Source organism: Nicotiana tomentosiformis, chromosome 10 (assembly GCF_000390325.3).
Source record: "Nicotiana tomentosiformis chromosome 10, ASM39032v3, whole genome shotgun sequence".
NCBI classification, from domain to species: domain Eukaryota; kingdom Viridiplantae; phylum Streptophyta; class Magnoliopsida; order Solanales; family Solanaceae; genus Nicotiana; species Nicotiana tomentosiformis.
Window position 1 is genome coordinate 8710131 of NC_090821.1, and position 27782 is coordinate 8737912.

General features: G+C 37.5%; 3 protein-coding genes across 3 annotated transcripts; 1 reads left to right on the plus strand and 2 right to left on the minus strand.

Annotated features, from left to right (window-relative positions):
- Positions 1–221: 221 nt before the first annotated feature.
- On the minus strand, positions 222–11078 carry LOC104085188 (probable pectin methylesterase CGR3). The gene is made up of 7 exons (XM_009589167.4): positions 10922–11078; positions 3466–3605; positions 2855–2894; positions 2625–2657; positions 1817–2191; positions 1555–1610; positions 222–644 (listed from the first exon to the last, which is right to left on the minus strand). The coding sequence occupies exons 2-7, from the start codon at positions 3583–3585 to the stop codon at positions 492–494; spliced, it is 777 nt and encodes a 258-aa protein (XP_009587462.1). The 5' UTR covers positions 3586–3605; positions 10922–11078; the 3' UTR covers positions 222–491.
- Positions 11079–12212: 1134 nt separating this feature from the next.
- LOC104085186 (DUF21 domain-containing protein At2g14520-like) lies at positions 12213–17412 on the plus strand. The gene is made up of 11 exons (XM_009589166.4): positions 12213–12651; positions 13089–13165; positions 13258–13341; positions 13723–13836; positions 13992–14078; positions 14319–14458; positions 14595–14682; positions 15561–15634; positions 16461–16588; positions 16670–16932; positions 17025–17412. The coding sequence occupies exons 1-11, from the start codon at positions 12474–12476 to the stop codon at positions 17064–17066; spliced, it is 1275 nt and encodes a 424-aa protein (XP_009587461.1). The 5' UTR covers positions 12213–12473; the 3' UTR covers positions 17067–17412.
- A 9036-nt stretch (positions 17413–26448) lies between these two features.
- LOC138899730 (uncharacterized) lies at positions 26449–27210 on the minus strand. The gene has a single exon (XM_070186421.1). It carries the CDS (start codon positions 27208–27210, stop codon positions 26449–26451), a length of 762 nt encoding a protein of 253 aa, XP_070042522.1.
- Between the last annotated feature and the right edge of the window lie 572 nt (positions 27211–27782).

Genomic DNA, 27782 nt, shown 5'->3' on the forward strand with positions numbered 1-27782 from the left:
TAGAGAACTTAGAATCAGACTATAAGATATAGAAGCAAATGACTCAAAACCTAGTCAGATGGTTGAAATTAACAATTGCCTAGTCCTCCTCTATTCTTGACCACATCTACATGTATCAGAATGAAAAAAGAAATTTGCTCCACAAGAAAATTCCATTGCAATAACCTAGATCTAAGAAGGATGTGTATCAAGATAATGTAAGAGTAGCTTATAAGCAGTCCTGAGGGAAACTTACAATATGATAAACGAATCATATAGTACTTTGTGTTTCATGTTAATTACACAATAATCAAGTCTGGTCTGAATATGATAAGCTGTGTGCTGCAGCCACAAGAAGCAATACCAATTGATTGAAAGCCCCTATTGACATTGTAGTATATTCATGGAGGCTATCATACAGAACCAACTTCCTACAACAAAGATTGCCAATTCAACACTAATGATATGGAGCATCAGAATGTGGAGACAAACAATAATTTGGCAAAGTGATATCAGTGGAGTGGTTTGAGGTGGAAAATTTGGCAGGCCGGTTTATAAGACTTCTTGCTTGCTGCTTGTTCAAACTTCTTGATTGCAACCTCATTCTCTTCTAAGCTGGATTGAACAAAAAATCTAATCCACCAGGACGAGCTCCGTAATTTAGCCTAAATAGAAGATAGGCAAGTTTCAATCTTCTGTAACAGAGAACATCTTCGAAAAGAAGGCCAAACTAAAGCAACAAATGGCTAGCTTTAACTAGAGGGATAGAATCTTATTCTTTTTGTGTTGCTTTTATTTTTCCTAATAGATCAGAAGTACAGGTGCTTCAGTAAATCAAGTATCCTAAATGTAAGCGATTAATTGTCATTGTTTAGGCCCAATTACATTATACATATCTTTATTTTGTTGAATCCACAAACTTTGGTTTTACAAAAGAGATGGCCAGGCTCGTACTCTTTCCAAACCCTTAAGAGTATCCATGTACTTTATATGTAGCTTCTTTATTTCATCAACTTCTGATGCGGGACTTTGTTCGCATACCAACACTCTCTCTCTTGAACTAAGTTCTACATGGCCATCACGTTATCTGGAGATTAACTGTGCGCCACCTATCATCCGATTATTTATGGCGACCAAGCCCACATGCTTCTTTTGTATGTGTCTCCAAATTATGGGTAAAGGAAGTAAACCAGCCCACATACGGGTAAAGGCAATACACTGACACGTTCCATGCCATCTCCATGCTCGTCCCGACGAACCAGCGGCTCTTATATCAGTTGTTGGGCTAAACTAACCAAAAGATACCCTTAACATGTAATAGTTATTCGCTTTTGGTTATACGTATCTTCTTTTTCTTATCAACTTTCAATATGTTACTTTGTTTGGACACCCAATAATCAACATCAAGATTCACAACACCAAAAACAATTAGAGGAATTTGGTTTAATAAAGCATATGGAATAAGAAGGATAGCTATGCCTTAAATAAAGATGGCTGTTGTTTAACAATCTTAAGCAAATAGATAAACATATGATCTTTAGACAATTAAACACAAAGTGAAGATCAGTGACTTACAGGGTGGCCGAATTTTGAGAGTTCTGCTACTTTAGCCCTTTGCTGACCTGGATAACCTAAAAATGCAACCCAATATTTATCAAAATGTATAGCTTATATTACGCTCAACTATCTCCCTAAAAAGAACTACATCCTAACAGCAATTATTATGAAGATTACCCCCCTTCGTATTTAAATGGCCCAATCAGATTCTATATGTGAAATGTATGTTAGCTAAGCTATTTAAGGAAATATAAAGGCCAAGATAATTCTTAAACTTTACCAGATAAAACAACTACACCGTCAGCAGCCACCCTTGCCAATTCTGGAAGAGTCTTGTTGAGATATTTTGGAGACAAGTAATCCACTGCATCCGACACAATAACGAGAGAAAATGAGTTTGAACGGTAGGGAAGAGGAAACTTGATATCAGCTACTCGCACAATTCCTTTGTAAACAAGACTTCTGCAATTTCCATCAGTTTCATCTAACTCATATGGTTCAACACCCCATGCTTCAGTACCCTCCTCTTTTAACAGTGTAGACACCACAGAACAAGCGTCAGGGCCTACATGCAATACTTTCCGCATGCTGTCGCCATAGGATTTCTTCAATACAGGTAATGCTCTTTGAAGTTCAGATGTGCATGAAACACCACCTACAAAAGTTTTATTTATACAAAGAAAAGTTAAATTCTAAACAAGAGTACTGCAAGGTAAACCAAGAGCTGCAACTATTCCTTTGCCACTATGCAAAAACAGTTCATAGGAAATATGAGGAATAGAAAAGCTAACAATAATGTTATTCTGAGCAATGTATATAAATGAGTAATCTAGAGCTTTTACAAACATCAAGCCCGGTCTCTTTGCAAAGAAAGATTTTAAACACTCAAGAGAAAAATAATATATGAGATACTAATATCTCACAGAAAAGGTACGCCTGATGGACAGAAGTAACAAGGTCTTGAAAATACTGTAACTATAGCCTTTCACTTCACCTCCCTCGGAAGAAAGAAAATGCTCGAGTAATTAGATCATACATCATCATTTTGAAGTAATGCAAGATCTGATTCAGGTAGTGTAGCTGGTTACCTTCAAGTCTACTGAAAGCATCAGCAGCTCCACCTATACAGAAAAGGAAAGAAGTAATTTAGAAGGCACAAAAACCAGATACCGAGCAGCAATCAATCTAAGAAAATGATGATAGTAGGAAATCCCGCAGAAATGATGTCGATAGAAGATTAAATAACAGAAGAAATAGTTGCGCAGCCAAGACATGATCCTTAGAGAGAAATATCCAACATAGAAGACAAAACATTAACCTGAACCGTGATATAAATAGCCAATAATCAACAATGCGCCCTGAAAAGTCATAAAAATTTATTAGATCAATGGATACTACTGTATTAGGATCATTTAAGATCCAATAATAAGATTTTTTTTTAAAAAAACAAGACAATATGTTTGGCAACATTTTCTCAAACTTTCAGAAAGAGTAGCACCATAAAAGCAAAGAAGATTATGAACGTGCCCAGAAATGGGAAGATAGATATATCAGTAAGCGTGAAGGGATGATATTTATATGCGGAATTAGATCTATTAATTCAGAGACGTTCCACCCTCCCATATACTGATGATTACTGAGATTAATGGGGATTGACAAATTTATGTATTTGAATTATCAAAATAACGTTAAAATGATTTCTGTATTTCTTCATGCATTTTGCGTTACATAAAACAGGCAAGGCAAGCCCTCATTTTCCGTGGCCTCTCGGCTCTTGCCCTATCTGCTTAAGCTACTATAATTGGGGGATGAATTGATTGGATACCCAAAATAAAAAGCTCCTAAGTTCCGCACAGATCATGTAGCAATAATAATAATTGGGAAACATAAACAGATGGCAGGTGGTGAAGAAACGAAATTGGCATTTACCACAACCACAAGTCCTATAGACAATAAAGGAGATGGACGTGATTTCGGGTGAAAGGAGCCAACAAACGGAATGCTCCCAACATCTCCAAGACGACGAGAGGTATTTGGCCTTCTTGACATTTTTTACGGAGTAGCAATTACTGAAACATGTTCCACATTAGTAGCAGGTTAATAAGAGTATCGCAAAAGTTTTGAACACTAAAAATTGATATTAGAAGTCTGACAACAAAGTAAATACAAGACTAGGCAACATTAAGAGCTAAATGATGCAAAGAAGAATTTTTTATGTAAATGTCTTCTGACAAGAATTAAGAACAATATGCATTATATGATACAAAATAGCTGTACTTGTAGTATATATTGCCATACTTCAAGAATTAGAATGGAAATGCACTTGCTGTACCTATGGCTGTCTGACGGGACGGGACGGGACGGGACGGGACAAAATTAACGGGACGGGACGGGACGACATTTAGCCGGGACGGTGGCGGGACGGGACGGGACAAACGAGACGAAACGGTAGGCCCATCCCATCCCGCTAACAAATGGGACGGGACGGACGGTAGGCCCATCCCGTCCCGCTAACAAATGGGATGGGATGGGACGGGACGGGACGGGTTCGCGGGCCTTAAGTGCCGTTTTAAAAAAAAAATATTTAAGCATTGAGTTTGGCAACGGCTATTCTTTTGACAATGACTAAGTTTGTAAAGTTTGCAACAGCTAGTTTTTTGACTTATTTAATAAACTTAAAAATTAAACGAAAATTAGGAAACTAAATAAAGAATTATAAAATATTAAAACAAAAGACTTGTAATGAAATATTCTAGTAATTATAAATTTATAATAGAGTTATAATATATTTAATATAATTTCAAGCCATTAAGTAACTAAGTAAGAGTGTAAGACAATTCATAAAAAAATTCAACGCTTAGAGCCTTTTATTTTATTAATAGAACTTTCAAATCTCACATACAAATATAATTCTTTTGAAGAGTACCTAATCTAAGCAGCCACCTTCTAGGAAGGGTTCTGTTTGAACTAAGCCTCTTAGTAGCCAATTACAAATTATCATACTAATATTTGTAAGCTCCTATATAACTTCGTTGTAACTTATCTATAATTTCTCTGGGACATTGTTCTGGAATTGGCAATGTTAATTGATGTTCCATGAGTTCCATGCCGTCATCGCTCCCAGTGCTAAGTATCTCGTTGTATTCTTCTTCTTCCCTAGTGGTTAATTTTTCAAAACCAAGATTTCTTCTTTCTGAATTAATCCAATCTCTGAATAATACGGAAATCTCTAGGTTGTCCTCCGCTAATGAATGTCTATGATCTACGATTTTAAATCTTGCCGCGCTAAAAGCACTCTCCGATGCTACTGATGATGCTTGAATAGCAAGAATATCTCGGGCCATTATTGAAAGTGTTGGAAAAGTCTTGCCACGCTCCCTCCACCATGCCAAAAGTTGTTTGTTGCCTCTTCATCTTTAATACTTTCCAATCCTTGATTAAGATAAGAATCAAGTTCATCATCAATAGAGGAATCAAAACCTGTTATATCATCCATATCTTCCCATAGAACTTCTACTCTAGACTTGGAAGTAGAAGGAGCAGTTTCACCACATGTTGTTTCCATAGATTTATATTTATCAAACATTGATCTAACATAAGAATATATGTTAGCTTGGCAGTCTTCGAGAGATGGTTGTTCTATTTTCTTGAATTGCTAAATTCTCATAAATTTTACGAACAAGTCCATTTGCATCTCTTAATTTTAAAGATGGGTTAAGTATAGTAGAAATTAAATAAACTTGGGGAATAGGGAAAAAATACTTTTAAAATTTTGCAATCATTTCATTAATGGCCGGTGCATAAGTTGGATTAGTTTTATACTTACCAAATACAACAGAAATTTCACAAATATACCATAATATTTGTGTAATAGTAGGATAATATATACCAGATAATTATTTTGTAGCATAATAAAATTTTTCTAAAAATTTAGTAAGCTCTTTGATATGATCCCAATCAGAATCAACAATTTGATCAGCGGGGATACCATTATGCATATTAAATACCTTTTGTATAGGCACCCGATAATCATAAGCAACTTTAAGCATTTCATAAGTAGAATTTCACCTGGTACAAACATCTTTTGGAACTTTTCTATATGGAAGGTTAGCACTAGCACATTGTTGAGCAAATTCACGAATTCTACTCGCTTTATTAGCACAAAAAATATAGCTGCAAGCATGTTGTACTTTACTACAAGCGTCAGAAAATAAATCAATACCATCTTTTACAATCAAGTTAAAAATATGGCATGCACATCTAACATGAAAAATTACTGGATTAATTGGACAAAGTCTAGTTCTTAAGCTAATTGCTGCAGTTGTGTTAGCAGAAGCATTATCTAAGGTGATAGTTAAAACTTTATCAATGAGTCCATAAAAATCAACAATTTGTAGAACAGTAGTTGCAATATATGCTCCAGTGTGTTTTGAATCAACAAATTTATAACCAATAATACGTTTTTGCATGTTCCAGTGATGATCAACCCAATGACATGTAACAGTTAAATAATCACAACCATTAGGACTACGACCTATATCAGATGTGATAGACACTTTACAATCTAAGTGAAAAAATACACAACGAATATACTGAAAATATTCGGTTTGAAATTTAAAAACATCATTTCTAACCGTAGTCTTAGGAAAACATTGAAAAGCAGGATTATAAGTTTCTTGTATATAATGCACAAAAGCAGGGTGAGAAGGAAAGTTTCCTTCATCCTCATTTTCTTCGTCCTCAATATAAATATCATTGTCAAATTGTCTTTGTAAAGTTTCATGATCTAGTTGTTCTCCGAAATTAATATTATAACATGCGGGGGGTTGGGAAAATGAAGTTTCATCAACATGAGTCATTTCATCTATATGTTTTCTAATTCTAGGAAAAGGGTTAGGATTAGGACTAGGATTAGGATTACTACTACTTTCACCTTTACTACTTTTTTTACTAGTTATTTTAAAGCCAAATACATTTTTAGGTGTCATAATTTAAATATGAAATTAAATTTAAAAGGTTAACACAAAAATTAAACACACAAATGAAATACGAAAATAGAACACGTAAAGTAAACACAAAAATTAAGCACTAAAATGATACACAAAAATTATATATTAAAATTAGGAGATGGAACGAGTGCACCGTGATTAAATATTGAAACTTGAAGAAATTGCCCAAAATATTGCTCCAAATACTTGACGAATTAATTTGAAACTTGAAAGTTGCTCCAAAAATTTGCCCAAATACTTGAAACTTATCACTTGATAGTTGATAGTGAGAAAATTGAGAGAATAATATAGATAGAATGTAAGAGATTTGAGAGAGAACGAATGATTTTTGTGGGAAAAAATGAAGAAGGATGGAAGTATTTATAGTAGAAAATAGGGCCAAAGTGTAATTTAATAAACTTAGGGGTTATATTAAAAGTTTAGAGGGGGTTTGGGGGGGGGGGGGAGGGGGCAAATTATAGCCGTTGTTGGCCGTTGGGAACAGCTATTTTTGCAATTGGAGTCGTTGCCCAACGGCTAGAATTCAAAAAAAAAAAAAAAAAGGCGGGACGGGACGGGACGAAATGGCCATCCCGTCCCATCCCGTTTAGAATTAAGTGGGACGGGACCGCGACCGCGACGGGACGGGAAGGGACGGCCCGTTGGACAACCTTAGTTGTACCCCTATGCTAAGCTTCTCTAAGGATTTAGGAGGTAGACAGCATAAAGAGCTTGATTCTTTGTTTAAAAAACGAAATAAATAAACGATTGAAAATAAAATATAGCTAGAAATCTTCTTTTCACTTCAACCTTTCTTGGTTTCACAAGATTCAAAGGTCATTTGAATTAAAGGTAAAAGGAAACAACACTGCAATCAATCAATCTATTTGATTCAAAAAAACAAATGATTTTCACCAAAAAGGAAATTCTCACACAAGAAAACAACTAATTACAACTTAACTAAGCATTCATTAAAATCATGTTAGATAAACTAAAGACTAACATATTCCTCCATTAACAAGGGTGAGGATCGTCTTCTTTCAATTGAAATTGAGATTTTTGTATATCCTCCTATTTTGCAAAATTAAAATTTTAGTTAAGTACATTTTGAACATATGTTAGAAAGAACACATTTTGTTTAATTTAACCCTTTCAAGATTACTATTTGACCAAAAAATATAACTCTTGGTTCAAATACTTAAATTTATGCGATAATGGGTTAAACCTATTTAACAATAATATTTCTAGATGTGAAGTTTGAAAACGTGACTAACGTCAAATGGATCTGGTGGAAGAAAGACAGCAGCGTGCAATAACTATTCCAAAAAGTATGAGCAATAATGTAGCATTTAATAGCAATGAATAACAATAAATGGCATTTAAGTAAATAGGAGGAGTGATTCACCCAATAAAGGATGAACTAGATGGATGTTCCTCCTGACAATGATGAGTGACAGATAAATCCTAAAATGTTCGAACTATTCTCGGATCTGATGGAAAAGTATAGAATAATATGAATGAGAATTTTGATGAAAAAGTAGTGTTTGTATCTTAGTAAGAGAGAGAGTCTTTTGTCAAAAGTTTGTTCTTACAAAAATGAATGTCTCCTATCATTGTCTCTTTTTCTATTTATATGAGACATTTTCCTAGTAAACCCTAATAGTACAAGTGCAGAGGATATCCACTAGAATATTCTATATAATATCCTATTTCGAAAACTAGTCGTTACAGCTTCATCAACGGTGCTCGACCTCGACCATTGTTGACATCTCGACCACGAGTCTCGCTGCTTCCTGGTCGACCTCGACTAACGACGGTTCGAGGATCCTTTCTTTAGTGTTATCTTATCTTAAATATTCTAGGGCAGATTTGACCCACACAGTTAGTCCCTCCGCTTATTGAGGCCAGCTCAAGGTGAGGCAGGAGGGATCTACGAGGACCATTGCGATCCACATGGATCGTGATCTATTGATGAAGAATACGGAGAACGTAGTCCCTGCCCTCGGCCCTCTTTACTCCGACGTGGAGGGCGAAACCTCAAAGAGCTGGATAATATTACCTTGTCGAGGAGCATAGCCGGCCTTCCATCTTTTCTCGAATCTCCTTTAACGAAAAAAATAGCTCTCACGGAAAGTATTTTAGGGCTTCGTTTTTCTGTCTATTGTATTTGTTTGTTTAGTGCTTTGCCTTTGTTAGCGGGGGCGTTCTCATTTTCGCTTTCCTTTTTTTTCTTTTTTAATGACTGTTGACCATGATTTTGGAGATCGAAAGTGCCCGAAGGGAGGAGAAGCGTAAGGCAATATTTGAGAAGCTGCAATGCAAGTATTTTGAGTACCGCGGCAAGTACCGGGAGTTTCGCAGGCGGTTTGGTGAGGGCGGCAATTTGCAAGCCCTTCGTGATGAATTGAAGGAGAAGGATGACAAACTGGTGAGAGTGATCGAGAAGTGTAGTATTCTTGAGGGGACGTTGAGAAGTAAGGGGGAAGAGCTCGAAGTCAGCAGAGCCGTAGAGGCTCAATGTGGCGACCTTCAGACGCAAGTGATCAAGATGTGCAGGCAGTTGGAAGAGTGCCGGCTACAGATGGAGGTCCTTCATGGCGAAGTCACAGAGAAGCAGAGCGAGCTTGAGAAGGCGGAGTCTTCCTGTTTGGAGGCTCGGAGATGTTAGAGTTGGCGAATAGGACTCTCTGGGCCAAGCAGGAGATTGACCAATCTACGGCGAAGGCAAAAGAAGATAGATTAGAGGAGAGGAGAGGAGAGCTGGAAAAAGACAACTCCCTCCTTCAGGACCGGGTGGCCGCCTTAGAGGCTGAAAAGGCTCAACTGTTTGCGCAGTCGTCTTCCTCTCACACTTCAAATTTCCCAAACGTTCCCCGGGACCTGTACGAGGAATGGATTCATGTTAAAGCTCAATTGGACGTGTTTTGAGATTTGTATAAGGTGGTGTCTGTTTCTGCGGCCGCCCTTGATGACGTTCGTGTTAAGGCCCGCGAGGCTCGGGTCCATTATGGATATGATCCCGCCACGCCTGAGGCTGGTGATGACGAGTAGGACGGGGGCGTGGACCAGCTTGAAGAGAACACCTGGTATGATGTTGCATACCCTGAGGGTAATGGTGATGACAAAGAGGGGGATCGAGACGGCCCAGGTATCGGTGGTCAGGGCGATGGTGCTGAAGATCCCGATGGCGGCGACCAGTAGTTTTTCTCCTTTTTTATTTTGTTGTAAGCTTGTGTATTTTTGTCGGCGTCTTCACGAGCCTTTGTAAAAAACATTTAAGTATGAAATGGAATGCCCATATTGTTTTCTGCAGTTGAACAATAATATTTCTAGATGTGAAGTTTGAAAACGTGACTGACGTCAAATGGATCTGGTGGAAGAAAGACAGCAGCGTGTAATAACTATTCCAAAATGTATGAACAATAATGTAACATTTAATAGCAATGAATAACAATAAATGGCATTTAAGTAAATAGGAGGAGTGATTCACCCAATAATGACAATGACGAGTGACAGACAAATCCTAGAATATTCGAACTATTCTAGAATCTGATAGAAAAGTATAGAATAATATGAATGAGAATCTTGATGAAAATGTAGTGTTTGTATCTTAGTAAGAGAGAGAATCTTTTGTCAAAAGTCTGTTCTTACAAAAATGAATGTCCCCTATCATTGTCCCTTTTTCTATTTATATGACACATTTTCCTAGTAAACCCTAATAGTACAAGTGCAGAAGATATCCACTAGAATATTCTCTTTAATATTCTATTTCGAAAATTTGTCGTTACAGCTTCATCAACGGTGCTCGACCTCGACCATTGTTGACATCTCGACCACGAGTCTCGCTGCTTCCTGGTGACCTCGACTGACGACGGCTCGAAGATGCTTTCTTTAGTGTTATCTTATCTTAAATATTCTAGGATAGATTTTGACTCATACAATTACTATAACCAGTTATTTTGATTTGCTATTAGCTGCTTTAACTATAACCATAGCTGTATTTTATTGGTCCGAGCAACAAAGGAATATTTAAACTGAATATTTAAAATGAAGCAGATTGCCATTGGCTTGAACTAAATATTTATATTTATACTACTAAGTTCCCACTCACTGCCACAAAAGTAGTAGTGGGTGTAGGCAGTGGTACATTTGCCATGTTCTTTCAAATTTAAAAAAAATCTTTTCCAGCTTCGAATACCCAAAAAAGGAAAAAAAGAAGGTATAAATACAACTGAAGAGTCTCATACTACATATACTATGCTAGTATATTATATGGGAAAAAAAAACTTCAAATTTGGATTATTGTTAAAAGGAATTGAGTAGTTTGAAATGGGGTGGAATGGAAATTGTGTGTGTGTGTGTGGGGGGGGGGGGGGGTGTAGAGACTGGGGAGGTACCTGAGAAAAAACTCAGTGGAGCAGAGAGCGAGATCTTGAGGTTGAAACTTGAAAGCTGGGGATCTGGATCTGTTTATTATCGCTACTCTACTAGCTCTGTCCTCTTTGGAGTGGAAAATTGAAGAGGAAAAGAGAGAGAAAAAGAAAAGGCCAAAGCAAAGGCCTGATATTGTATTATAATTTAAATAGGATTAAATATTTTTTTAAACTTCCTTGTACAATATAAAATTAAAAAAATCTTTGTAAAGGACGAAAAAACCACAAAAAAATAAAATTTGTCTTTCGCCAATCACAAAAAATAAAATTTACTATCTGAAAAGGAAGACAGATTATCTACTAGAATGGATTAAAATATATTTTGTATTATTAAAATTGTTTTTATTACAGTGTATAGAAATTTGTCTAAGATATTTTGTTACTCTCTTGTTCCAAAAAGATTAACTGTTTCAGGGTACAAAAACCATACATTTCAATTTTTTATGAAATTAAACACATGTTTCTTAATTATTTTGAAAGAAAATCAACAGCATACCAAATATTATCCTACGTCGTAGGGTCTGGAGAGGCTAGTTTGTGCGCAGACCTTACCACTACCTTAGAGGATAGAGAAGATGTTTCCAATAGACCCTCAGTTTAGGAAAGAATAAGCATCACATTAACGAAAAGATATATAAGAAGGGACAGCATCAAAAAGCCAAATAAAAATAGCATAAAAAATAACAAGATAATAAGATGATCAAAATGAAAGAAAACGGTGAGTAGTCATAGAACTTACTACCAATAGAATACGAGTGTGCATACTAATAATATCGATGTGAACAATTTAGATCATCTACCCTACTATCCTAATTCTCGACCTCCACGCCTGTCTGTCGAGCACGAGTATATGATTTTGCAAAAAATTACACCAAAAGTATCCCAAGTCACACTATCACAGTTTGGTATAATTCTCGAATACCTATGTAGTATGCCTCAACGTTTTGAAGCTGGCATGTGGATTGTCCCCATCGCCAACACCACGAATAATACTTCTTAAACCGTTTTATATAACGTGTAGTATTTATTTAGACTATTAACGTATAAATATATGCAAATTATTGAAATAATACAAAAAATTAGTTTAGTAATTTTAAGTCCTTGAAAATTATATAAAAATGAAAGAATATCAACCATTTTGAAAAAAAGAAGATGTCGTAAAATGAAAAAGGCAAAGGCCTCTTACCGTTATATTTTTCCAACAGAAGAGACTCTTACCGTTAAAATACCCTCCATTTTCGCCAAACAACCATTCGTCTCCGTAAAACGAGAAGAACATATTTTTCTCTGTCTTTTTCGTCTTCCTTAGTCCAAGTTCATTTCAATAACTGATATTCAATCTTTTCTGCTTCGATTTTTTTAAAAGAAAGACAAAATTAAGCTACTATTAATATAAGTTTCGAAGCAGCTTCAAAACAAATGGAGGCGATTGAATATTGGTTATCAATTTTTTGGCGGTTTCCTTTTGGGTTGTGAGTTGGAAGATTGGTAGATTTTTTGATTGATCAAGTTTTGAATGGCGGTAGAGTACAGATGTTGCGAGTCGGAGTTCTTCATTCATATTTTGGTCATTGTATTTTTGGTAGTATTCGCGGGAATGATGTCTGGCCTTACATTGGGCCTCATGTCGTTAAGTCTTGTTGATCTTGAAGTCCTTGCCAAGTCTGGAACTCCAAGTGATCGTAAAAATGCTGGTACCTTTTCACTTTCCTCATTTCATCTTTTTATGTTAAGCTTTTAGATGAAATTGTCGCACAATTTAGAGGTCCTAAGTTGCACATGTGATGGGGCATGTTAATTAAGTAAATAAAAGTGTGTTCTCTCTGACAGCTTAAACTTTTACCCGAGATAATCACACAATTTAATACTTTTGTGTTGTGCCTTTAGCCAACTCCAACTTGTTTGGGACTAAGGCCTAGCTGTTGTTGTTGCATTATGTCTATTTGTTTAAAAATATTGTGTTGCTAAATTTGGCTGATTTAATTGGTATCCCATCGAGATCTTTTATGCGACAACAAGTAGGTGTAAATCTGTTTTGTGCAATGAAATTTCTTCTTCTTTTAGTTTCTTTACGACCGCATTTACTTTATCAATGCTTTGATTATTTAGGAATTTTCATTTGTCTTTACAGCCAAGATATTGCCTGTTGTACAAAACCAGCATTTGTTGCTCTGCACCCTACTTATCTGCAATGCTGCTGCTATGGAGGTATGCAAAATTATGATAGTGTATCTCTAGAGGCATCAATTCTTGCACTAATTGCATATCAATTTAATCAATGATCGTCTAAATCCTTTCAGGCACTTCCCATCTTTCTTGACAGCCTAATAACAGCTTGGGGTGCTATACTGATTTCTGTCACATTGATTCTTCTATTTGGTGAGGTGAGAAACTTACTTTTTCTGTGTGGTTAAGATGAAAATCAACTATATGGGGAGTGGACCTCCTTGCTCTTTACCTACCTGAATGTATATGCATGACAAAAGTCCAATCCACGTGTTATCTTAAGATAACTAAAACTAGTTATTGTTAGAGTTTCTTAGGTTAATCAGACTTTACTGATTTTGGTCTTAAACTCTTTTCTTTCCCCTTCAGATAAGTGCTACTGTGCTATTAAATTATCTTTTCTACAAGTGCTACAATAGAGAAAATTTTCTGCTGTAATTTGACGTTTCGTTTAACTGAGTAATCTGCATTGAGGATTGATGAGTTCACCAGATGTTGAATTTACTTGCACTGATGGTTACTATTCCGTGGTTGAGCAGATCATTCCACAATCCGTTTGCTCTAGATATGGACTGGCCATTGGTGCAACTATGGCCCCAGTTGTCCGCGTTCTTGTTTGGATCTGCTTTCCGATTGCATATCCAATAAGCAAGGTGAACTTTTTTATTTACGGACTTTTTGGCTTATAGAAACTGGTCTTTTGTATTAGACCCTTTACGATGTTGGCATATCAAACCAACTGCTGACTGTATTACAAGTTAGTTTGTCATAATGTTGGCCTAAGCCCCTTAGTTTCTATTTTTTGCAGCTATTAGACTATCTGCTAGGTCATCGAAACAGTGGTCTTTTCCGACGAGCTGAGTTGAAAACTTTAGTACATTTTCATGGAAATCAGGTAGGTGTCTAATTGCTAACTGTAGTTGTGTAGTAGATACAATTTTAGCTTGTGCTTCTCTCCACTATTGTTAGATTGAATCTAGCTGCTTTCCATTTCTGGTGTCATTTAATTGACTCACTGCTCTTTTTCGTTTCCTGTTCTTTCCTGTTGGAAATGTGTTTCATGCACAATTTTGATATTAGATCTTGATCTGATTTCCTATGGCTTCGACCCTCTTGCATTGTTTACTTTCTACAGGCTGGTAAAGGTGGAGAACTAACAAATGATGAGACAACTATAATTGCTGGTGCTCTGGAGCTTCACGATAAAACAGCCGGTGATGCTATGACCCCCATATCTGAAACCTTTTCTATTGATATTAATGGGAAGTTGGACAGGTACTGCATACTCTGAGATGTTCATATAGAGAAAATTTGCATGCATACTCTGAGATGTTCATATAGAGAAAATCAGCATGATTCCCAACCTCTCTAGCTGTTTCATACTCTTTATTGTTTTCTCTTTTTGGTGCAGGGATTTGACGAATTTAATTTTGTCGAAAGGGCATAGCAGGATACCAGTCTACTATGAGCAACCTAAAAACATAATTGGACTTCTTCTGGTACTACTACTCTTTTTTCCATAGTCCTGGAAAATTTTGCACTCAACATAATTGAAAGCATATTTTTGCTTAAGTTATTAAAAAGTGCGACAGAATATCTCCACATACTTTCAATTCACAGTTTCACATGTTCCAAAGATACCAGGAAAATAGTCTTTTATCCCAAAGCAACTCTTTGTTATCCACGGTTGACAGTAAGTGGCTTAATGAAGCCAAAGTGAGGCCTTGCGCAAGGCTAAAGATGATTTGAGGGCTATTTTCTTTTCTGAAAATGTTAAGGCCATGTGTTATCTATTGCTCTTATTTCATTTATTTGCTATTCCCTCAAGAACAGAAAAATTGTAGTGATACAATCACCTGAGGTTCTTCCCCAAATGATGTTTCTCCCATATGTAGAAAACCTATCTATATCCTTAAAAAGTTCAGATCAATTAGCAGACTCCAAAACAACATATAATGCATCCTAAATTCACAAAGTTAGTAGCTAAGCTAATTGGTATCATACTCTAAAGTAGTTATGAAGAACAGTGGCCAATTATAGCCTTAAATAATTCAGATCACTTAGCAGAATCCGAAATAACATCAATGCTGAAGATTATGTAGGAATGCTGAGGCAACTGATATCATAGTCTTAACTGATTATGACAATAGTGGCTAAAGACGGTTAAATTTTGCTAGGCGAATTGCAAACTTTACTTTTACCCAAGTCTTTTCAATTTCTCTTGTTTTCATTACCCAACCAAGTAAACAAAACTTCATTTGCTTTGGTAATGCATTAAGTCTTTCTTATACCCCAACCAAGTACATAAGTTAATAGTTCCATTTCTCTGGTAACACAACTAGTCTTCTATTGACGTACTTTTCCTGTGACCTTGTAGGTCAAGAACTTATTAACCATCCATCCAGAAGATGAAACCCCTGTAAAAAATGTTACTATCCGAAAGATCCCAAGGTATGTTTTATATATTTCTCATGTTCAAATATTATGCATGTATTTGGCTGCATTATTGCACTATCTTTGAATGTATTGTACTAGGATGTAGTTTTACCTGTTCATGAGTTGTATTTGCAGTCTCCTCCATTTGGAAAATCAAGTTTAAATGTTGTGACTAAGAAGTATAAAAGAAAATCCATAGTTCTAGTTGCAACTCCCTGTCTATTAAGTTTCTACTTTTACAAGATTAGGTGCACAAATACACGCGTCTGTATTCGATCACTAGCAACCTGTAGTGCTTTTAGGACTAGAAAAAGTTTGTCTCAGCATGACTGTTGTCTCAATTCGGTATGCTTCCTTCTTTAAATGAAGTTTAATAGTCTAAATATTGGAATAACTACGGCTATAGGTTCCCAGTTAGATAAGACAAGTAAAGCACTTAAACTGCCAATCTTCTTACGAATGAATACTACCTAGTACAAATGGTAAGACAATCTATCCAAGTTGGACAACTTGTCATTTAGAGATATACCAATACACTTCCCGGAATGTTCAATGTATTTATAGATGAAAGAAATCCTAGCTCGTAAGGTGGCTAGAATGCAAATTACTGGCCAAATTTCTTAAACACGGTTATCTTACAAATATCAATCAGGTATTTCTTTCTCTTGCAACCAATATTTGGGTAGTTTAGTTGTGTGTGTGTGTTTTCTTGGGTAACCAAATGAAGTGGAAGATGATGATAATACAAGGTGGGTTGCATATATTTACTTCCTGTGCCGGTTGATTTAATGCCTTGATATCCGTCATAAACAAATCATGGATTACCTCATTTATGGTGCAGGGTCCCATATACTATGCGATTGGATGACATCTTGAATGAGTTTCAGAAAGGTCATAGTCATATGGCTGTGGTTGTAAGACAGTGCAACAAAGAGATGGTTCAACCTGCTCGCCAAGCCGATGCTGATGGTGAGCATATCTTCTGTTTGTTAGCTTTTTTTTACTTCTTTTCTCATGTGAACAATATTCCTTTTTGTTTTCCATATCTAGATTCTGTTCAAGATGTCAGAGTAGACATTGATGTTGAAAAGCCTCCGCTGGAGAAGAGCATGAAGAGTAGATCATTGCAGAAGTGCAAGAGTTTGCCCAATGGTGGAAACGCTTCATCCAAAAGAAATAGGAGCAGGAGGACGTGGTCAAAAGATATGCAATCAGACATTCTGCGAATAGACGAAACTCTGCCAAATATCCCTGATGAGGAAGAAGTTGTCGGGATAATAACAATGGAAGATGTTATTGAAGAGCTTTTACAGGTAATATCACTCAAGATTTGGGATTTTAATGTGCTTTCTGTGAAGTTTTCGGTGCCAAGAGTATTAAATTGCCAATTGTGTCTTTTGTGTAGGAGGAAATTTTCGACGAGACTGATCATGCAAAGCATTTGTAGTAGCAGTTCTTTTGTATTTTAATATATAAGAAAGTAAGGTGTAATTGCAAAAATTTGTATGTCTGAGTAATTCACTTTACTGGACTGGAGTAAGGACTCAGTTACCAGTGTACACACTCGCCGTGTTTGCTGGATTGAAAGAACTTGGCATCCAGAACGTACATAGAAAAAAATATATTCATTTGTTATATATATTGCTTTTTTATTCATGTAGTTTAGTTCGTCACCAGGGGCGGAGCTAGGGTGGCGGAAGGGGGTTCACCTTAATCCCCCTTTCGCTAAAAATTTATATTGTATATATAAGGTTAAAATTATTTTTATGCATAAATAGTAGGTGTTGAATCTTCTTGGCTTGTTCATGTGTTTACTTTTAATATTCCGAATCCGCTTGGTAAAAATCTTGGCTCCGCCACTGTTCGTCACAGTGTATGCATCCCATAAAAATGAAAAAGGAACAATTTAAGGTACCATACTGAGAATTTCAATGTTGACAATGGTGTAAATTTTGTTCATTGATTGTTTTAAAGAGCAAACAACTTTTGCTAAGTAACTATCAGAGAGACACTAAAGCAGGTAATTGGCCAAGTACAAATTACGAATTAGTGTTCCTATGAAATTGATCTTTTCACTCACCATTAACATAATGTAGTATTGGGGTTACAGAACTTCGTAGTTAAATTGTACTCCATTTGAGATAGATTACTCGTCATAGATTTTTTTATGAAAAATTAGGATCCACCAAACTGTATAGGGAATCAGGTTCTCTATCAATTCTCACAGAACACACACAATAAGAGATTAGTAAATTACACAGCAGAGTTTTACGTGAAAAACTCTCAGCTCACGGGATTATAAACCACGACTTACACTCGTAGGATTTCAACTTCACTAACCGAATAACTTTAGATTACAACCTATTGTAACCTAGGAATTAAACTCTTAATCACTCACTTGTAATAACTCTATTACAAGCCTCTTTGTAATAGCTCTATTACAAAGCTAACAACTCGACTAATTCTAGACAAGACATAAACACAAGGTTTAGTTATGGTCTTACAAATGTTTTCCTACACAATGCTTCTAGCTAAGCTAAGTAGGAATTACAAATAGTTCGTTCTAACAAAGGCACAACACAACTAAGGACATATTGATAACACAGAGCTGGAAATTGGTCCTTTGTTCCGTTATTCTTTGTTCTTGAAGCCTGGAAGTCACTTGCAAGATGGCAACACACTTGAGAGAAAACTTGATTAATTTTTTGGATGTGCAAGTGTGTGTTTTCTTCATTGCTTCATGTTAATAATATCCAAGTGACATCACTTGGATGATGCAAGCAATATCCGGTACAAGGCATTCCCCATAAAGTGACCATTGCACTGTTCATATTGTTGCGTGTGTGCAGAGGAATAGTTGCAGCGACTTTACAGCTATGAGAAGTTGAGAGGTACAATCAGCGAGGGAACTAATGTCCATCTGTTTCTTCTATCGTCTCTTTGACTCTAGTTGTTGGAACTTGTGCCCGATTTGAGATTTGTTGTGTTTTGGCACCTTGAGGATGTGTAACAGATTCCTGATCTGATTCTTATCATAAAGTTTATTAGATCATCAAAATATGAAAAGGCACATATAACTTATCAATTTTCCTTTTTTGATGATGACAAACTTATAATTGAAGTTCCCCCTGAGAACCAAAATCCTGTACTTCGCCCTGAACTTGTTCATCCTCTCAATTAATTTTCCTCTTTTTGGCATCATAAAAAGAATATCCACAAATAATAAGCAAAAAGTGGTCCAACATAGTTAACTCATGCCACATGTGTGCATACAAACATGGCTAAAAACAGAGCACAAGAGAATAGTATGCATAGTAAAAGGACGGAATGCTCAATAATTTTAAGGAAAAGAGAACAAAAAAGTAGTACCATTGTTACACAACCAGTCATAAATCAAAACGACTTAAAAGTACCAGCCACAAAAACAACAAAACGAAAAAGGGACCAAGGTAGGACAAACAGCTTTTCACTTGACACTAAGAAGTGAATTGTTTTAAGGAGCACTTGAAGGGGAAGGCAGGGATGAAGAGGCAAGGGTTCTGAGGAGAATATCCATTCAGGCATTTGCAGACACTTTCTCGTTAAGCAGCCGCTCATTCAGGTCCTCGACCTGTTTCCTAAGATCTGCATCTTCCTTGGTCAGACGGGAAACCTCTGTGCCTTGTGCACTATTGGAACCAGGTGCCTCCTGGGCCTGACTAAGCTGCCCTTCAAGAATAACATTTTGTGCCTTCAACTTCCTTATCTCTTCATTGGCAACATTCTGAGCATCAATCAATTGAGAAATAATGGAATTGCTGCCAGCCCATCCTTGCTTATCAATGCACTCACACTCTTCTAAGGTGGTTTTGGAGAAGGTTTGCTTGCGAGTTCCCACTATTGCTTTTCCCAAAGGGACTTTGAAGAAGTTGAACACCTTAGTGAGCAAGAACCTATAGGGCAACACATGTTTACCATCCTTAAAGTCTGCCACTTTCTTCATATGCTCGATCATGAGGCCTGGCAGATTGATAGTGTTGTAGGCATCCAGTGCTTCTATTAGGAACAAGTCTGCTAGTGATGTAATGGAACGCCTTTCTGCACGTGGAAGCAAAACCTTGTTCACCATCTAGAACAACAATTGATACACTGGAAGGAGGGTCTTCTTGTGCACCCGTTCCCCATGTTGCACTGCATCATCCTGCAGAATAGAACTTCTGAAATTATGAGAATAGGTCCCCTAAATGGATGATATTCCTTCAGTAGGCACTCCCAAAATTCTCCCCAACACAACCTCGTCCATCACAAAATCTATGCCGTTGACCTTCAAACAGATGTTATCCTCTTTCACTGTGAACATGTATGCGTAGAAGCTACGCATTTCTTCCTCGTACACCTTAGGGCTCTCATTGGTGAACAAGTGTGTCCACTATTGAAATTCACAAATATCAACCAATTGGCGCATCCCTGTCATGTCAAGAATGTCATGGGCAAATGTTTTGCCCCACAGTACCCTCTGTTTTCTCAGATTTTTTGTGCTTTCATCCTTGGCCTCACTCACTTTGGCCTTCTTGGAAGAACCAGGTTCCTCGTTGTCACCAACCTTCCTTTTCATAGACTTTCTCATACTTTTCTATTTCTTTGTAGACTTCTCAGACACTTTCTCACCTGACTTCTCAGACAAAGTTTCACCAGACTTTTCAGACACCTTTTCACTAGACTTGTCCACCTCAACATTTTCCACTTCCACAGCTTTCACAGATGGCTCTCTCCGGAGTTTTGGAATCACAGGTTTCTTAAAGGACTTACGAATCAAGGAAGAAGGTTCCTCATTCACCTCTTCTTCATCAACATCAACAACAAGTGTTGGAGGCACTTCTTCCTCATTCACCAGCCTACTCATTTTCTTCTGTTCTTTGTTTTTCTTTAGAACAGATTCAAGGGTTTCCTTCTTTTGCAGCCTAGTAGTAGGTCTTTTAGGAGTGGGCTCTTTGGGAATTTCCCTCCTATTCCTAGCCGCAAAGAATCTTGCTACAGACACATTGTCATAGTCTTCTTCATTATTTTCATTCTCTTCCTTAGAAAGAGATCGCATCTCAGGAAAGACGATGTTTAACGGATCAACATCGAAGTGAAGAGAGAGACCATGATCAATACTGACCTGGGCTCTTTCAAAGAGTAGAGAGTTTCATCCCAAGTGGGAGTAGAGGGATCCTCTTGGGCTGAGGGATCAGGTCCCCCATGTGTTTCCCCAGTAGTACTATCAGGTGCCAGATTTTCAAGGGGCGCCAATTCCCCGACCCTCTTCCTGATGACCTTCACCTTTCTCCTAAGACCCAATGGTCTCATTAACACCCTCATAACTACCAACCAAACCTCCCTCTGCAGCGATTAACAACATGTTCCCAATGGATTATTGTTCATTTACCCCCAAAGTAGAGTTAGAGGGTACATGAGGAATATTACTTGTAGGGTTGGCAATATTCAAATCGAAGCTTGAAATAGGCGTTGCTGAGGCTTCACTACAATGAACCACATCTTGTTGGGATTCATTACTCTCCCCAGCCTTCTAACTAGAAACTTCTTGACCTTTATCTCCATCTACTACTTCACCTTCTGCCTTTTTTTCTGATGAAGTACAAAGAAAGGTCGCAGCAACGAATCGTTTGGGATTCTGAGTCTTGCAACTGCGATGAGAACAAGAACTCGATTGGGTTGGAGAGGAAGTAGTAGGTGGTTGTTAGTCTGGTATGGGGTTTGTACTGGGTGACAGAGGGGACTCTGATTCTCGTTTATGTGCTTCATGAGACGAGGACACAGTAGGGACTACACTAGAGACATTTGAAACTTCTGTATTTTGAGACATAGTGGATATTTTTAGTGAGGACACGAGAAGAAAAGTATTTTCTTTGAGAGAGAAAGGGAGATTTTGGCTATGATGTGGATAGTGAGGAAAGAGACAGCTTTTGGGGTTATTTAGGGGAAGTGAGGGACCGGTTACAAACGGGTACGAATCACCGGGTAGACGGGTCATTTAGTAACAGATGTGATGTTTGAGTTTTAAGAGATGAGAGAGAGCGTGGAACTTTTAATGATGTGGCACTTTTATAGCCGTTTAAAAATATGCATGAGAATACAAAGGAACAACTAACCTGTGTCAGGGAACCAGGTTCCCTGACTTAGTTTTGTAAATGTGAGTCTCATCCTTTTACCAAGATGTAATGTCATTAGCTACTTGTTTGCTATGTAGTTGTCATGCGTGTCTACCTATAACGCTATAGAGATGATTTAGAACTTGCCAGAAAATACTTTTTAGTTATTTTTACATGTTCATTCTTTCATAGCCAATCATTGAGGGACCTAGTGCTCAGTTTAATTTTATCAACCCCAATACCAATCGATTATTTTCAAAGTTCTCTCTGCTCAATGATTTGGTGAAGATATCCGCTACTTGGTCTTTTGTTTTGCAGAACTTCATGCACATAAGACCCTTTTCAACATTGTCTCTGAGAAAATGATGTCGCACGTCAATGTGCTTTGTTCTCTTATGCTGAACCGAGTTCTTTGCCATGTTGAGAGCACTGGTATTATCACACAGTAATGGCACTCAATCAGAAAATACAGCAAAGTCCTCCAGTTATTACTTGATCCATAGCAGTTGAGCACAGCAAGAGGCAGCTGTCACATACTCAGCTTCTGCTATTGAAAGAGCTACATAGTTTTGTTTCTTTGTACTCCATGAAATCAAACATAATCCCAGAAAATTTGCCATTCCAGATGTACATTTTCTATCCACCAAATAACTTACATAATCAGCATCAGCATACCCAATTAAGTTGAAATTGTCCCCTGAAAGATAGTAGAGAACCAGGTCTTACGTTCCTTTAAGATACTTTTGAATCCTCTTGGCAACTTTAAGATGAGATTCCTTTTGACTAGATTGAAATCTAGAACATAATCCCACACTGAATACAATATCAAGTCTACTAGCTGTGAGATACAAGAGTGAACCAATGATGCCTCTGTACATGGTTTCGTTCACAAGAGAACCAGGTTCATCCAAGTCCAAACGGGTGGTAGTGGCAATAGGAGTATCAATGGTTTTTGAAATTTCCATCTCAAATATCTTCAGGAGCTCCTTAATGTACTTCTGCTGGCTTATCATCATTCCCTTAGGGGTTTTCTTAACTTGCAGCCCTAAGAAAAAGTTCAATTCCCACATCATGCTCATTTCAAACTCGCTTCCCATAAGCTTTGCAAACTCCTCACACAAGGAGTCATTTGTTGCACCAAAAATGATATCGTCAACATAGACTTGCACAATGAGCAAGTTCCTTCCCCGTTTCTTCAGAAATAGGGTGTTGTCAATTTTTCCTCTTGTAAAGCCATTTTTAAGAAGAAACTTGGACAACCTTTCATACCATGCACGAGGGGCCTGCTTCAATCCATATAATGCCTTGTCAAGTTTGAATATATGTCAAGATGCTCATGACACTCAAACCCAGGTGGTTGCTTGACGAAGACTTCTTCCTTTAAATATCTATTCAGAAATGCACTTTTGACATCCATTTGGAACAGTTTGAATTCCATATGAGATGCAAAAGCAATGAGAATTCTGATGGCTTCCATACGAGCAACTGGATCAAAAGTTTCATCATAGTCGATCCTTTCTTTTTTATTGTAGCGTCGAACCACTAACCTGGCCGTGTTCCTTGTTGTATTCCCAAATTCATCAAGCTTGTTTTTGAAAATCAACCTGGTTCCTATGACCGTTCTATCTGAATGTCGAGGGACCAGGTGCCATACACGGTTCCTCTCAAATTGATGAAGTTCATCTTGCATAACAGTAATCCAGTCAGCATCTTTCAATGCTTCCTTGATATTTTTGGGCTTAATTTGAGAACGGAAGGTTGAGAAGGCAAACGAGTTTCTTGTCTTTGATCTAGTTTGAATTCCTGAATCAAGAGGAGTGATCACATTTTGGAAAGGATGTGAACTTTTGTGCTTCCAATTAGACACCTGAATCTTATTGTTGGAAGATCTAGGTTCCTTAGAGTGAGATCCATTATTGGCATCTATGGATGGGTGAGTACCACTTCTCTGCTCAGCATCAGAAGTTCCTTTCACGACATCAGCAACTCTATCCTCTGCTTCAGTTGTTGTGATGGAGGAATTCTATTGTATTTTCTTAGTTGAATTCCTTGACTTGGCTCATCAATTCTGCTTTTCCATTTGTCATATCAATAACTTCTCCAGGAACCTTCGACTGCTCTCTATCTTTATCAATCTTATCATGTAAATTTTTCTCACATAGGTGGTGTGATTTATCAAAGATTACATGTATGCTTTCTTCAACACATTGAGTCCTTTTGTTGTAAACCTTGTATGCTTTGCTTTGTGAGGAATATCCAAGAAAGATTCCTTCATCACTTTTGGCGTCAAATTTTCCCAAAGCTTCCTTATCATTATTGAGAACGAAGCATTTGCATCCAAATGTTCTTAGGTGAGTTAGCTTCGGATTCCTTCCATTCAGCAATTCATATGGAGTTTTGTTTAGGAGGGACCTGATCATGCACTTGTTCACCAAGTAGCAAGCAGTGTTGACTGCCTCTTCCCAGAAGCTTTTTTCTATGCCACTGTCAATTAGCATAGTTCTTGCCATGTCTTCAAGAGTTATATTTTTCCTCTTCATAACACCATTTTGTTGGGGTGTTCTAGGAGCTGAAAAATTGTGGCTTATGCCATTTTCAGCACAGAATTCATTGAATTTTACATTGTCGAACTATGTGCCATGATCAGACCTTCTTCTTACAACATTATGACTCATCTTCACTTAAATATTCTTCACAAATGCAACAAACACTAGAAAGGTTTCATCATTAGTTCTAAGAAACAAGGTCCATGTGAATCTCGAGTAGTCGTCAACTATGATAAGGATGTACTTCTTTCCTTCTCTATTGGGCACCCTCATAGGTCTACATAGATCCATATGGAGTAGATCAAGTGGCCTTGAGGTGCTTACTTCATTCTTGGGCTTAAAAGAGGACCTGACTTGCTTTCCTCTTACACAAGCATCACACACCTTATGCCTTTTGAACCTTGACTCGGGCAACCCATGGACCAGGTCCTTCTTGACCAACTTGTTAAGCAATGAAAAGCTTGTATGTCCCAATCTTCTGTACTAAGCATCATCATCAACAACACGCAGACATGTAAGATCCCCATTGTGCAAGGACTCAAAATTAGTAACATAGATATTTTTGTATCTTTTTGCCAATAGTACCACTTCACCAGTCACGAGATTTGTGACTATGCGGGTTTTTTTATAAGAATTTCACTTTGTTTCCTTTGTCGCAGATTTGAGAAACACTCTGTAGGCTATATTTCAAACCATTCACATAGTACACATTCTCAATTGAGTGAGTGAGCGTCTTCCCAATTCTTCATACTCCCAGAATATATTCCTTTTTACCATTGCCAAAGGACACACTCCCTCCTTATAGAACTTTGAGTGAAAGGAAATCATCGATGCTTCCAGTCATATGCTTAGAACAGCCATTATCCATATACCATTTCTGGTTGCTTCCTTTCACTGCTCCCTGCACAAGAAAATCAAGGATTAAACTTAGGAACCCAAACAAGTTTGGGTTCCTTGTAGCGAGGAAACGGGAGAATTAAACTTCTTCTTGTCCAAGCAGGTAATACACATTTTTTAATGAAGGAACCATGTTTATTAGCAGTAGTTACCTTTTCAACAAAAAGTTGGTTTTTCCGTTGCAACTGAATTCTAGCCTTACAGTTTTCTTTAAAGTGTCCAGTGTTGCCACAGTGAGTGCAAAGCTAATTATCAGGGACAATAACATACTTGCTATGTGGATTGTAGGGAGTCCTTTCCTTTTGAAACCCGACTCCCTGCATGTTCCCACCATTGCTTATAAACATGGCAGTGATTGTATCAGAGGACCAGGTCCACTTTAGAGATTTTTCTAGGTCATTTTTAACTCTGCCTAGATCTTCCTAAAGTTGTCTATTTCTTTCAAGTTCAGCACACATACTAGATTTCACAGATTTGAGTTTATTTTCAAGCATAATGTGTGCCTCACTTGCAACTTCCTTTCCCTTTTGGATATTCCAAGAACTGTTTCCCCTTTTTAGTTCCTCTGTTGTTTCTTTTAGGTCCACAACAACTATCAACAGGTCATCTATCTCATTTTCTACGTTTTCAATTTTTTTAGTCAGAACATCTTTTTCTTTCTTTAGAACCTTGATGGTTTCTTTTAGGTCAACCACTACGACTACTGAATAATCTCTCTCATAATCTACCTCTCTTAGTTCCACAGTTAATGCATCTTTATCATTTATAAGACTATGATAAGCATCAATTAAAATATTTGCCAAAGATATAAGCTTCTTCTGAGAGTAAGACTTCAAATTTCTTTGAACGTCTAGAAAGTTTACCTCATCATCATCATTATCAACTTCATCATCGTCAGATTTTGCCATCAGGGCAAAGATAAAGTCATATCCAGCTGCTTCACTTTCAACTGCCATCATGGAGGTATAACCTTGTTCACCATCTTCTCCAGATTCGCTGGAAGAATCTCCCAATACAGCAAGAGCTTGTTTCACAACATTGCCAGCGACATATTTTCTCTTGAATCTTTTGTCAGGAACCGGGTTCCTTTTGACTGCTTTGTTTGTGTTGTACTTGTACTGGTCTTGCTTGAGGAGAGGACAGTATTTGATGAAGTGTCCTGGCTTACCACATTTATGACACAAGTCATAACCTCTTGGGTTGCTGGAGTTGCCTCTTTTTGGAATGCCTCCATTCTAGCGATCATTTTCAGAAATCACTTCGTTAGGTAGGCCATGTCAGCATCCTCACCACTTGAGTCATTATTGTCTGCCTTGAGGACCAGGTTTTTCTCTTTTTGGGGCTCTCTTCTTTCATGGTCCTTCTTCTTCTTCATTTCACAAGCCTTCAGATTTCCAATGAGTTCATCAATGGTCAAGTTTTGCAGATCCTTTGCCTCTGTGATAGCATTTACTTTGCTTTCCCAGGAACTAGGTAATACACTGAGTATTTTCCTGACAAGTTTGTTTCTTGGAATGATCTCTCTTAGAGAGTGGAGCTCGTTGATGATAGAGGTGAATCGAGTGTGCATGTCCTGAGTGGACTCATCGTCCTTAATCCTGAACAGTTCATACTCAATGGTGAGCATGTTGATCTTCGACTGCTTGACTTGAGTTGTTCCTTCATGTGCTGTTTGGAGAGCTTCCCATATCTCCTTGGTAGATTGACAGGCAGAGATTCTGTTGTACTCATCTGCTCCAATACTACAGACGAGAATCATTTTTGCTCGGAAGTTCTTCTCTATGGATTTTCGGTCACCATCGTTGTACTCCTTCCTTGTCTTTGGAACTATCACTGCTGGCTCGCCAACCGTTTTTATGTGGACGAAGGGTCCATCGCAGATAACATCCCAGAGTTCTGAATCTTCAGCCATGATAAAGTCATGCATCCTTGTCTTCCACCATCCGTAGTACTGTCCATTGAATCTTGGTGTCCTGTAGGTTGATTGACCTTCTTCAAAGTTTGGTGGAGCAGCCATTTGGATCCTTTCTAGGTGTTAGCCTCATAGAAAGAACCCGCTATGATACAATTTGATGGAAACTTAGGGTCCACTAAACTATATAGGGAACCGGGTTCTCTATCAGTTCCCACTAAATACACACAATAAGAGATAAGTAAATGACACAGCAGAGTTTTACGTGAAAAACTCTCAGCTCACAGGATTAAAAACCACGACCTACACTCGTAGGATTTCAACTTCACTAACCGAGCAACTTTAGATTACAACCTATTGTAACCTAGGAATTAAACTCTTAACCCCTTACTCACTTGTAATAACTCTATTACAAGCCTCTTTGTAATAACTCTATTACAAAGCTAACAACTTGACTAACTCTAGTCAAGACACAAACACAAGTTTTATGATTTTACAAATGGTTTTCTACACAATACTTTTAGCTAAGCTAAGTAGGAATTACAAATAGTTCGTTCTAACAAAGGCATAACACAACTAAGGACATATTGATAACACAGAGCTAGAAATTGGTCCTTCGTTCCATTGTTCTTTGTTCTTGAAGCCTGGAAGTCACTTGCAAGATGGCAACACACTTG

What these genes read in the sequence shown, in the direction of transcription:
- LOC138899730 (XM_070186421.1), bottom strand. Translation starts at nt 27,210, where the DNA reads ATGGCTGCTCCACCAAACTTTGAAGAAGGTCAATCAACCTACAGGACA.
- LOC104085186 (XM_009589166.4), top strand. Translation starts at nt 12,474, where the DNA reads ATGGCGGTAGAGTACAGATGTTGCGAGTCGGAGTTCTTCATTCATATT. An exon ending in ATTAATGGGAAGTTGGACAG is followed by an intron (nt 14,459 to 14,594) that starts GTACTGCATACT and finishes TTTTTGGTGCAG; the next exon opens with GGATTTGACGAATTTAATTT. An exon ending in ACATAATTGGACTTCTTCTG is followed by an intron (nt 14,683 to 15,560) that starts GTACTACTACTC and finishes GTGACCTTGTAG; the next exon opens with GTCAAGAACTTATTAACCAT.
- LOC104085188 (XM_009589167.4), bottom strand. Translation starts at nt 3,585, where the DNA reads ATGTCAAGAAGGCCAAATACCTCTCGTCGTCTTGGAGATGTTGGGAGC. An exon ending in CTATTTATATCACGGTTCAG is followed by an intron (nt 2,658 to 2,854) that starts GTTAATGTTTTG and finishes TTTTCTGTATAG; the next exon opens with GTGGAGCTGCTGATGCTTTC. An exon ending in TCTCAAAATTCGGCCACCCT is followed by an intron (nt 645 to 1,554) that starts GTAAGTCACTGA and finishes TCTTCTATTTAG; the next exon opens with GCTAAATTACGGAGCTCGTC.